The sequence below is a fragment of the Amphibalanus amphitrite genome, unplaced genomic scaffold, assembly GCF_019059575.1.
Source record: "Amphibalanus amphitrite isolate SeventyFive unplaced genomic scaffold, NRLGWU_Aamphi_draft 000449F_arrow, whole genome shotgun sequence".
NCBI lineage: Eukaryota > Metazoa > Arthropoda > Thecostraca > Balanomorpha > Balanidae > Amphibalanus > Amphibalanus amphitrite.
In genome coordinates, this window is record NW_024881943.1 from 304,839 (window position 1) to 317,457 (window position 12,619).

The 12,619-nt window shown below is 55.4% G+C and overlaps 1 protein-coding gene across 3 annotated transcripts in view; it reads right to left on the reverse strand.

The window, feature by feature from the left end:
- Positions 1-3,690: 3,690 nt before the first annotated feature.
- LOC122391673 (3'-5' RNA helicase YTHDC2-like) overlaps positions 3,691-12,619 on the reverse strand; it is a 40,675-nt gene continuing 31,746 nt past the window's right edge. For 2 of the 3 annotated variants that reach the window (XM_043385813.1, XM_043385812.1), the window contains 12 exons: positions 12,404-12,561; positions 11,684-11,946; positions 10,906-11,487; positions 10,437-10,597; positions 9,013-9,123; positions 8,397-8,650; positions 7,762-7,976; positions 7,248-7,497; positions 6,818-6,961; positions 6,362-6,498; positions 5,829-5,963; positions 3,691-5,478 (listed from right to left, as the gene is read on the reverse strand). In XM_043385813.1, coding sequence (XP_043241748.1) covers positions 5,032-5,478; positions 5,829-5,963; positions 6,362-6,498; positions 6,818-6,961; positions 7,248-7,497; positions 7,762-7,976; positions 8,397-8,650; positions 9,013-9,123; positions 10,437-10,597; positions 10,906-11,487; positions 11,684-11,946; positions 12,404-12,561 — 2,857 coding nt within the window. In that variant the 3' untranslated portion in view covers positions 3,691-5,031. The remainder of the gene's footprint in view (positions 5,479-5,828; positions 5,964-6,361; positions 6,499-6,817; positions 6,962-7,247; positions 7,498-7,761; positions 7,977-8,396; positions 8,651-9,012; positions 9,124-10,436; positions 10,598-10,905; positions 11,488-11,683; positions 11,947-12,403; positions 12,562-12,619) is intronic. The other variant, XM_043385814.1, reaches the window with a different exon arrangement.

Below are 12,619 nucleotides of genomic sequence, written 5' to 3' on the forward strand. Positions count from 1 at the left end.
CCGTGCGGGGCCGGAACCACGGGTTGCTTGGCATGTGGACCAGTGCCGCGCTGACTTCAGTCGAGCAAATTTATACATTCAGATAGCCGAATACACGACACGTGCCGTGCCAACAACTGCATTCACGAGCGGTCATTCGGTGTGCTGTTTGAAGTTCCATTCGCAACTCGTTGCTCAGTTTCCCTGAACATTTTTCTCTGCATAATATATTGCGGTATTTACGCTGCATTCTTTCATTTCTCCTCACTGAACTTTGGCGAGGCGCTATTCAGCGTGCCCATATTTTCCGTTCCTGGAATTTATGACAACAGCACCTGTGTGGCGGTCTTGGAAACACGCTGTTTTGGTCCGGCGAAATTACGATAAACAGCGGCAACTCGAAGAAATGTGGGGCGATGTCGGACAAGTGACAGTGTAACATTAATACTTTCAGTGACACTGCTCGCATGTAGCCAGGTCCGGGGCATTCCGGGAAAGTTTTTGGCGCGGGTGTTGTGTCAGAGGGGGATCTGAAAGGGCAAGGTACACCATTGTTCCACATGCGACGCTGCCTCGGTTCACGGTTGACCCAAAATATACACTCGTTTTGAGCTGAGCCATAGTTTTAAAGTGAAAAGTAGTGACTTTGCAAATTGCATACAATAAGCCTCAAGCACCTCAGCTCTCCTGTTTCCGTAAAGTAACACGGATCAAGCAATAGGTAAGTATGTAGCACCATGTATCGAACAAAGGATTTGCAGAGACGCTACCAGTGGACTATTGATAGCAATCGCCGTCAAGTCCCTATACATAAATTGGCGGCTCATTATCACCTATTATCAGTCGCAACATCTCACGTCACGAGTCTCTAACAGCACCATGGAGCCGTCGACGGCCACTCGAGGCCTGACGTCACCGAGCGATACACGATCTGCAGGCTGGCTGTGAAATCCCAGCAATACACAGACTGGGGGCTGTCTGAAATACCGGCCGATACACAGGCCGCCTGAAATACAAACCGATAGACGGCGTGGTTAAAATCCCAGCCAATACATGGACTGGATGAAATCCCAACAATACCAGTACACGGACTGAAGACTGAAATCCCTGCCGATACATGGGGTGAAATACCAGCAGAAAGGCCCAATCAAGCCTGGCCTGGCTAAGGTGCACAATGCGGGAGGGTTTTCAGAACACAACACACATAATGATTAGATAATTTTTATTATGAAAGCCTTTCGATGGGTGATTGTATGCTTCCCTTTGTGGTCGATATCCATGAAGGCATGGATTGACGTGTAATTGGCCATACAAACTTAGAAACGTCAGAACTAGACGTCAAGAATTAGACGTCCAGTCTCAATGCAGTCACACACATGCGTGCACCGATGGATGCGCTAACCGATTACCGTCCTTCAGCTCTGAGAGGGTCACCCCGCCCCAGCGCCGCTCCCGGCAGATCACACCCCTCCCCCTCCCCACACCGAGCTGGGACAGCTTTATGGCCGCCGTGGCCGCTGTGCGTCACGGATCCTGTCTCGGAGGCGGCGGCCGCTGCCAGGCGCGCACCGCGCTGAATGTCGTCAGTGACGCGGCGCCGGCGGGTCCGCGCCGCGCCGAAAGGGTCGCTAATTGCGGCCACAGTGTGCGGCACGCCGTGTCACCGCGCGCCCCGAGCAGGACATAGATTGTACGCGTCCATACGTAATGCGGGAGTATCGCTCAGGACGCCCGGACCTCCGCGCTTGCGAAACGGATACTGCTGAACCCGCTGGGTGCCGGGCGGTGATCGCTGGCCGCTGCTCTCTGGCCGTTGGGTACACTGTCCTGCTGCCGGTCTCCAGGAGAGGTGGCGGAGGGAAGGATGGCCGGGGCGGGCCGGTGCAGCGGTCCGGCCGTATGCACGTCTCGTGCTGAGCTGGCGCCGGCCGCCGCCGGCCGGGGAGTGGGAAGGTCAGGCGGCTCAGGGTGCCGGCAGTGCAGTGGGCACATCCATCTACTGCTCACGGTCCCAGGTGTGGCCAGGAAGGCCGCGTCGGTACCGCGCCGAACATATATCGCGGATATACGTGTAATGTCCTTCACACCGCGGCGATCGAGCCGGGCAACTCGATGCGTCAACTGTCGGCGCCGAGCTATTCGACAGGACACTTGTCAGACAGGCGAACTTCCAACACGGTCTTAGGAATTAAGGATGTGGACAACGAAAGGACCGTGAATATCAAGTAAAGAAATGCTTCAGGGATTAAATGACACTCAGCATTTCAAAATCAACCCGCTATCAAGTACGGTAGCTTCAATCAAGTCTCAGAAGACCGCATGGAAACACAAAAAGCATGTTTCATGCAGAAACAGCACTCATTAGCAGACACAGCCACCCATGTCTGCAAATAAGTAATTAAGCATACCACGCTGTCACCCTAGAAACAGCAGTAAAACGGAACAAAATTCCACGTACGTCATAAAACGGATACAACATAACTGGCGCGCAGTTTGTATGGAATGTTTTGATTTCAAAGATGACTCACAACCTATCTTTATGCAATACTCAATGCATAGCACTGCACAACATTCTTGCATGACTATGACAATAAAACGGCAGCGTCTGTCGAATCGACTCAGTCGAATCTTCTGAATACGTAGCAATTCAGTCGAAGATGGCGGACCCTCTGCGCAAACAGATGGCGCTGATAAAAGTAAAACAGCCGTACTACTGCCGAGGCATACATAGGTGGAGGAACGGGGAAGGCACCGGACCGGGGCACCGTGACCCCCTTTGATTTTGATTAGCCCTATGGGCGTTGCATGGAAAGAAAGGGACCAAAAGTCGGCAGTGCCCCCCCCCCCTTAATTGAAGGTGTTCCGCCGCTACTGGAGGCATATACTCCCTGCGGCACTGGGGAGGGAAACAACAAGCAATAAACCCCCAATCACCTATCCGTGCTTCTATCCTCAGGATACTGAAATCCTTCTCCTCCAAGCCGCAACCCCCCTCCGGGCTGGACAGGCAACTTTATCTCATGCGGGCTGCTCCCTTGGAGCGGCACCGCTGCTCCTGAGGGAGCGCACCCCGTAGCCGGGTGCAGTGAGTGCCTTGGGGCTGGGTGGCCTGTCCTCTGGACGGGCTCAGCCCCGGCGACTCACTAGGATGCCTGCCCAGACCAATGTCTCCCCCTAATTCCTATCATCCTTCCGGCTCTGCAATGGTCTTGTCGACCGAAAGGGCCTAACCCAACAAAAAAAAAAACCCCAAGCAAGCATCATCGCTTTACGGTAACATTCGTTATTGGCTCAGAAGATTTCGAAATGCCTTCGACCGACCGTCAGTCGTCTCGACCTACTGAATAAAGTTGACTGCGGTTTGCATGAACTCTATTCACACCTCATTTACAAACACTTGAAAAACAAATACTGACTGCTAATGAATACGTAAGTAGCTGCATATCTCACAGCAGTCAGTCTCAATGGCCGTTGACTTCTGTTCAAACTCCTGTTGCAAATAAGAGCGCCAGTTTCCGTGGCATCCGTGGCACTGTGCCGAGTTTGGTGTTGGATGCAGTTGCTTCATTGAAGTTCCCGCGAACAGCCCAGGCGACTGTCTTACCCATTTGGTGTGCGCTGGCTTCGCAATTCATTCAGCGTGAATCATTTCAGATAAGGATTGCATTCCTACTTCATCCTGTAATTCAATATCAAACATGGTCAAACGCAAAAACACAGCAACAGGTGTATTAAACAGCCAATGCCAACTATCCAACTTTGAACGGCAGAACGGGAGGAGCAGCTCCGCCGGGTGTGTACCGACGGTCACTCGCTCTGACACGGACCCCGCGCGGGGAATTAAACCGAGCCGGCCCGGCGCGCTCCACTTCACCCGGCCCCGCGCCGCGGAAACAGCCCGGGAGAGCCACAGCCGAGGGGCAGTCACCGCAGAGTCGGCCCCTTCACAGCACTAAGTGGGGCCCGCACACGAGCGGGGCGGGTACCCAGCACTTTGTCGACTAAACCATCTGTACAAATCACCACTCAAAGAGCAATAGGAAACAACGCACATTAGGAAGCTGGGGCAACAAACTAGATTCACAAATCACACGTGCATTAATGGCAATGAGAAAACAAACTAATCGCTCTACACGAAAACCCTGCATCGCTTTTCAAACCCATACCAGCACTATCTTCCCATCAAATAGGCAAGCTCCTGGCTCCATCGCCTGATTATGTTTCTTACTCCGGGCCTCAGGCCCTAATACCGACCGGCACAAACGCAATGGCAGCTCCTCGAAGAAGCTCTTCCATCGCACCTCAGGCCACAGACCCGGCTGGGCCCCGAGCCATCCGTGACCTGACATTCGAAGCCGCCGGGCACTGATTGTCGCCTGCCACCGGGTTTACCACTGAGCGCATCTCTCCCGGCCCGTCATTCGTCCGGGCCTCGAGATCGGCAGCCGCTGTTGACTCAGCCGGCCTACTACAGCCGCACCTCTCCCGGCCCAACACTAGTCCGAACCTCGAGATCGGCAGCGATTGACGGTTCAGCCGGTGCAGGATGAAACACTGTGATCAGCGCAGAGAACCACACACCCTTCCCGTCCCATCTCACCGACCCTGAGTTGGTTGGTGCACGGCCAGCCGGGGAACACAGATGAACCCCGCGCTGACCGCGGCAAGTACTCGTACGACCTTATCGGGCTGGCACGCAGACTCGTCTGAACTAGATTCAGACGATTCGGCACAAACGCCGGCCAATAAAACACACTCCGGTTGATATTGCCAATTAGATAACGCAATGGGTAAGCCGAACCCAAGGAGGCCAGTCTCTATAGCAAAAGGCAGTAGCCGCTCAGCTGCAGTATAGCTATCCCCGTCCGTCGCCCATAGCCTAGTCTTACGTCGAATAGTTTTGTTCACATTGACAGGCAGTGGCAGTCGCCGCCAGAGAAAACACATCGCCCCACAGAGCATTAGCTGACCTACTGGCCGGGGATTTCGGGCGTTGGAGGCCGTCCCCCCGTAGGTACCGGCCCCTCACACACCACCCTTGTATCCGGCCCCTCACTGCCGGAACCCCTGGCCCCTGTAGAAGCCCCTGCCCTGCTGCGGCGGCGGCGGGTACGTTTTGCCCCTGATCGGCCTCCCGGCGAACCCCTGGGGCGGCGGGGGCGGACCGGGCGCCGCGGCCGCCTGGCCGCCGCCGCCCGGCGGCCCCTGCGGCCCCGGCGGCGGCTGGTGGAACGGCTGCGGCCCCAGACCGGCGCCCACGCCCGGCGGCGGGTCGTCGGGCTGCTCCAGGCCGTAGGGCAGGTGGGTGCCGCCGCCGGGGCCGCCGGGCGGTCCGGAGCGGTTCTCTGGCCGGTCCCAGAGGCGGCACAGCGCCGAGCCCACCTGAGGCTGCACCTCCTGGCCGTCCCGGCTCGTCTGCACGCGTCGGTGCTCGTTGTACGGGTTGATGAGGTGACGGGTGGCCTGGAACGGGATGTTGGCCCGCTTCACCCACTCGATCTGAAAAACGGGACGCAGCAAGCAACAGTTAGTGGGGCAGTTCACGATCGATTGTTTGTGCTTCTGAGTGTATCACAAGTCATCAGAGACGAACCACCAGAACCAGAAGTTTACTAGCAGTGTGTCTCTTGCATGATGTCTCGCCGCATCATTTTATTGTCCTGTTAAATTTACCTGTTTTGGTGTAAATAAACACTGTGATGATCTACCACAAAAAAACTCTTGCATTACTTTGCTTTTAACGACTTGCCTAACCAAAATGTAACTCAATGTCTCGCTAATAACCAACCATCGTTCCATGTCCACCGCGATGTATCCCGCATTGTGCCCAGTGGCGCCGCCTGCCGTACCTTGTACGACTGTCCGAGGTTGGGTCCCTGCAGATCGGGGCACCGCTCCGACGAGGCCTGGCCCAGGAACTTGGCGTAGCCCTGGAAGTGGCCCGAGCCCTGGGCGCTGAACACGAGGTACACGGTGCGCCCCTCCTGCGGAACGAACAGAGCGGTCAGGTCCCGGACAGGTGGCGGCGAGCGCACTCCTTCCACGGATAGGGTTATCAGAGACGGATTATGCAGGCATGACATGAACAGGATATAGTTACAAGCCACACGACAAAACTATTAATGTCGTGATGCAGGTGTCCCCATGAGTCATATATTCATTCAGTTATCATTTATCACTTATTATGTATAAACGAATAACTTACAGATGTGTCCGGCCTCGTGCCCAAACCATCAAACAATTTCACCGACAAACATGAGCATGAACTGATACGAAATCGCACCTTTCCACTAACACCTGTGCTTCTTCCAAAACAAAACAAGCATCCAAAAACACAACCCAACCCGCCCGCTCCCTTCCCTGCCCCCGTACCGCCGTTCACCTTGAAGTTGTGCAGCAGTTTTCTCTCCGTGTTGGGTGTGAACGCCCACACACACTTGGTGACCGAGGCGTCCACGGCTCGGGTGCTGTTCGCCTTGATGATAAAGTAGCGTCCGTTGTTGGCCGCGCCGTGCTGACCTGGGGGGCGGCGGGGGTGGAGTGGGTGTTTGAGGGGGAATAGGGAGACATACCGGTGTGTCTGAGAGATATGAATATCTGATGCATCACCCATAAACAAAATATACCAACTACTGCAAATCAAGCACCGGTGAGCAGTGAACACGATTGGAGTGCGCGATACCGGGTGTACCTATGTATTATCTACCGAAGAAGCTTTAATGCTTTAATTCTATCCTTCGCCTTCAATTCTATATTTATATTTTGTTAGGATTCATAAATGAAGCGTATATCCGACGAAGGACAGCGGAGGACACAAGGGAAGGAAAGAGGAACTGACCGGTATCTGTGTGTCTCGGGGTCGGCGAGTGGCGGGCGGAGGGATTGGCAGAACCCGCACCGCCTCCCCCGCCACCAGCGCCACTGCTACCGGTACTGACAGCACTGCTGCCGCCGCCGCGGTCTCCCGACTTGGGGCGGGCTTCTGAGCGGCCGGCCAGGCGAAGGACGAAAGGACGGACAGGATGCAGGACAGGACAGAGGTCATGATGGATGCTGGACAAGAATACGGAACAAAAGACCAAGTACCTCAGCGAAAATGAGATGGTAGGTTGAGAGCAAAATTCATTTCGAAGGTAGAGGCACAACAAATCATTGAGGAAAACATGTTTCTAAACTTCAACTCGTACCTTTAAATTGCATATAAACGGCCGTCAACTGTCTCTATTTCTCTATACAGTCCACACTACCCGAAACTGTGGCCCACTGACCACGTGCGGGCGCTGCCTGGTCCGGCGAGACCCTCGGCTGCTGCTGCTGCTGCTGCTGCTGCTGCTGGGGACCCGGCGGACCCTGCTGCTGAGCCGCCGGCGGCGGCGGCTCGCGCGGCCCGCCGCCGCTGAACACGTCACTGATGACGGGCCGCGGCCGCTGGCCGATGCCCGGCGGCTGCTGCAGACCCAGCGCCTGCTCCTCCGTGGTCAGCACGGCGATCAGCGTGCGGATCACGTGATCATCCACCTGACAGGACGGAGGGAATAGCTGTCAGCTCACGGCGGTCGGGGTGCGGATCACGTGATCATCCACCTGGTGACACGCGGGAGGGGGTCAGGATCAGCGTGCGGATCACGTGGTCTACCTGGTGAGACGGACAGGAGGACATAGGGTCACGCTGACGCATCTCCTCATCGACATCTATACACACCACATAACTGTATACATAGACACTTCATGTTAGACTAAGGACCAATATCGCGGCGCTGCCGGCCACCCCAGCCGACTCACCTGTGACCAAGTTTTGCCCGGCGCGCGCATGCGCCGTATGAAGAGGGCGTGCCACTTTTGTCTCAGCTGGAGCGCCAGATGCGCCGCGTCCGTGTCCACTCGGAACCCGACCCATTCGTCCAGTTTGAGCATGGTCTTCTGTCCCTCGGAGCGCTCCTCGACCTCCGAGTCCGAGTCGGCCTCCATGTAGCTGTCGCCGCGCATACCCTGTAATACTGCGGACACATGACAGGACGGTCAGACTGCTGACAGACACTGCAGTCAGAGTCCGAGTCGGCCTCCATGTAGCTGTCGCCGCGCATACCCTGTAATACTGCGGACAGCATACACGGGGAGGTAAATTAGTAAGGGACGGGCATACCTCTAACGGGCACAGGATGGCAAGATCACGAGATATTACACTACTAGGATCTTCAAAATTACAAATCCGTACCTGCAGTATAATTATACCAAGACATCCACTTTATCATCACAAACATGAAACCAACAAATAACAATACCCGAAGGTTGTTTCTTCATTAGACAAACACTATTCAAGTATCATCAAGTACCGAAAAGCCTCAGAAAGCTGAGACACACAACAACCCAAAACATCGCCCGTGCGACCTCTAAAACTCCCTTTCACCCCGACCTACCGGCGTCGGCCTCCGAGACGGCGTCCAGGGGCAGTCGCGCCGGGCCGGCCATCAGAGCCACGGTGATCGGGCTGACCAGCGTGCAGCAGCGGACGTGCGCCACGCGGCCCGAGCGCGACAGCTCCTCGAACATGAGCCAGTCGGCCGGCAGCGACTCGATGGCCGAGCGGTGCGCCTGCGCCGCCGTCGTGCGCGCAGACTTGGGCGCGTCGGCCAGCGTCGAGGACGGGTGTAGGCGGACACGGCTCTCCCGCCTGGGGGAAGGGCGGAAATTGGTTATAGGCGGAACAATGAACATGTGAAGAGGGGAGACGACTGATCAACATGTGGTGATGCAGTACGAATGCATTTTTTTTTTTGTAATACGAGAGGGAGTGATATAAACATTGCGTCTGCATAATTGCATTCATTTTGTTACAGGTGTCACTATATTACACCACTCAACTGTGTCCACCCCACCATCCTAACTAACAGCCCGCCCTCACTCACTGTGTCCTCAGCTGGACCTGCTCGCGATCCATCCTAACTAACAGCCCGCCCTCACTCACTGTGTCCTCAGCTGGACCTGCTCCCGGCCCACTCTGATCGGAACCCAGTGTCCCTTGACGTCACTTACTGCGTCCTCAGCTGGACCTGCTCGCGGTCCACCCTGATCAGGTTGGGGTAGCAGCCGGCGCACAGTGCCGCCTTCACCACCGCCCAGATCTCAGAGTTCGAGTTCAGGTCCCTGGCGGACGGAGGCAAAGGTGGTCAATTCGGACAGTTCACACACAAAGGGTAAGCCAACAATGGGGACATGAAGCAGTAGCTCACCTTTGACTCTTATGAAAGAGCTTAACTTTTGGTGACGAGCTGCAATGTAAAATGGCGTCGATAGAAAATGAAAATATTTCCAAACACATATTATGCAAAGTCAGGAAGTATCATTAGAATATATGACCTTCTCCTCGGAAAATGACCAAATGAATGAAAATGATTATTTATTGATGAATTGATGATATTTCGGTCACAGACCTTCGTCTAAATCGAATTCGTGAAATCGTACAAGGCAAAAGTAGCGAGTGAAATGCGCAACAATTGTCGACTGCCTGTAGAAAGAGAAAAATTCAAAATTCGTTTGTCTCGTGGTCGTCATGCAGGGCTAACATCACATTTCGAGGTTCGCATCGCTTTCGATCGTATAAACGTATCGATATCAAATCGTACAACAATATCGAACAACAAAACATCAACAAAACATCTGATCATACACCCTAAAGGTATCATGCACTTACAAAGCAGAAATATAGCTACGCCCTAAAAGGTACACATGAGCAGAAGTTCGGTACAAACAGATTGGCAAAGGCATATTCATCTAAATAGGTACAAGCTTGCTGGCAAGACGGCGAAGTGCCGGCAAGACGGTGCAGCGCCTAGACCCACAGCGGGCCTCGTGATGGATAGGTCAGGCGGCTGGCGGGGGGGGGGGGGGCGGCCGTCGCCGAGCAAAAGGTGTGCGTCATATATAGGTACACTGTACAACGTACATACATACATATAATGAGGTACACATACATGGTGAAATATCAAAAACCAGTAAAATATATATAACATACACATCAAATCTAAAAATACAAAAATACAAAAATACAAAAAAAGTCACACAACTCGCATGATAGGCCATGACGATCCCTGAATATTCAATGTCGGTGTCTCGCTCCTAATGAGTATGCTTTCAGCAATTTTCCTGTCTGGATGATCCTGGGCTCTGTAAAGTATTCTAAGATGTAAAACATCTGAACCCGTATCAGTCAGTGAAACGTGCTCCTTCAGAAAGTGGTCACCGAATGGAGTGTTGGGGGTTCTATTGATAGCGTCACGTCGGTGTTCATTATATCGTAGACGGACTGGACGCATGGACTCCCCCACCCCCAACGATATACGAAATTATGCAAAGTCAGTATAACACAAATTCCCGCTCGTCTTATGTTCTTCCTCCCCTCGTCCCCCCCCCCCCCACCTCGCTTCTGTCACCTTGCCCGCCCTCCGTCTCCGCCTCACCTGATGTCCCCGGCGCCGCGGGCCCGCACGAATCCCGAGGCGCGCAGCTGTCCCAGCAGCTGAGTCCTCATCCCCACCACCGTCTCCATCGTGGCGCTGCTGACAAAGTTCTTCTCGCAGAACGAGCGCTCCCAGCCCTCGTTACGCGCCTTCTGCCATGCCTGCAGCACAGATGGGAGCCCCTCGATTAACGGACTTACATAAGCAATCAGGAAAGTAGGTACACAAAAAAACGTGATACCACATTGCGCGGCAAGAAAAAATGTAAGGAAACAATTTACTGGAACAATAACAAGGAATTACGCAATGCAGTTACTGATGAAGTGGCGTACTACGCAAAACGTCGCAGTCATATGACAACATTGATTCACCGGAGACTCAATAACAGCACGATGTTCGCTCTGAGCAATGACAGTTCAGCCGACGGGGCGCCATCGCCCCTCCCGCGGTTTAGTCACGCCTCACATACCTGGAAGGCTCTCAGTAGCGTCATGTGGTCGCTGTACGTGTTGGCTGCCAGCTTTTTCCGTGCGGCGGCGGCCGCGCGCTTCTGCGCCGGTATGGCGGGCAGCACGAACGGGTCCCGGTGCGCCAGGCAGCAGACGATCGTCAGCACTGGGTCCAGGCACTTGAGCACGATGGAGTAGAGGACGGCCTTGCCGAGTCGCGGCTCGACCGGCAGGTCCAGCAGGTGGTGGCCCAGTTCGGTGACGTCCTCCCACGGGTCCAGCGCGTCGATCGTCTTCAGCAGCTGGACGGCGGCGCGCGTCACCATGAACGGCGGCGGGTCCGGCGTCTTGGCCAGGAAGTCGGCGATGGGTGTGTTGGGCGGCGACAGCATCTTGCTGTGCAGGCAGAGCTCCTGCAGCGGCGTGCGCAGGATCTCCGGGGTCTGGTAGGGCTGCAGCGCCTGGAACCGGCTGCGGCTGAACAGGTGGTAACAGACGCCCGGCTGGCAGCGGCCGGCGCGGCCACGCCGCTGCAGCGCAGAGGCCCGGCTCACCCAGGTCGGCCGCAGCTGAGACACGCCAGTGATGGAGTCGAACGACTTCTGCGGGAGGAGGGCGACACACGGAGAGAGGCTGTTAGTAAAGGGCAGTACCAATGGGACTGGATACCAGTCTGTCGGACAGCTATAACACATCGCTAACCACATATCGCACTCTAAACACACATCCTTTGCAGACCCAAACTGGTCCAGACTCCGCACGAACATAGACGATCTCACCAGCTGGCACAAAACGCACCTCCTTGACCTTTCCGGTATCGATGACGAACACGATGTCCTGGATGGTGACGCTCGTCTCGGCGATGTTGGTCGACAGCACCACCTTGCGGGTGCCGGCCGGCACGGGTCGGAACACACGCCGCTGGTCGCCACTCTGCATGTTGGAGTGGAGGACGAACAGCGCGTGTTGCCCGGGCGGCTCGGTGAACCAGCGCGACTCGGAGAGCACCTCGCGCACCTTGACCAGGTCGTCGTAGCCGGGCAGGAACACCAGCACGCTGCCTGAGGAACGGACACGGCGCGGTGGGTGTCAACAGTGGGGACGGAAGGGGACTAGAAAAAAAGAGGACGAGCGAACGGTAGACCGCGATCTTCTCTATTCAAAGTACACCAAAAGCAATCGCTTTTTGTGTTGCCATGATGTGTCTGTGTCCGTCTGTCAGACTTATTGGTCTGTCCAGTGAGAATCTGTTTAAGCGCTCGTCTCTGTGGACTAATTATTGACCCTCCCTGGGCTGCTCTACAGCGAGAAGCTATCGGAACTCGACTGAGACTCAATGAGCTGGTCTCCGTTGATTATGTGTTTGAGAAGCGCCAGTCTGCATGAGACTGAATGACTCTGTGTGGACTGCGACACTCACCAGACTAGCCTCCCATGAGAACGTGTTTCAACAGCGCCATCTGTGAGACCCTGTGTGTGACTCTATGTCAGACTGTGAGACTCCGGACTCTGACTCACCGGGCTGCTCTCCGGTCAGAACGTGTTTGAGCAGCGCCACCACCAGGTCCACGTCCACCCGCTCGTCGTCGTGGCTGAGCTGGTAGCACTGCAGTAGCTGGCGGTCTTCCTCAGACAGCTGGGCGTCCACCGCCTCCTGAGCGGCGGCGGGGGACGGCCTGCGGGGGGGGGGGGAGAGTGTCAGACAGCCGGGCGTCCACCGCCTCCTGGGCGGCC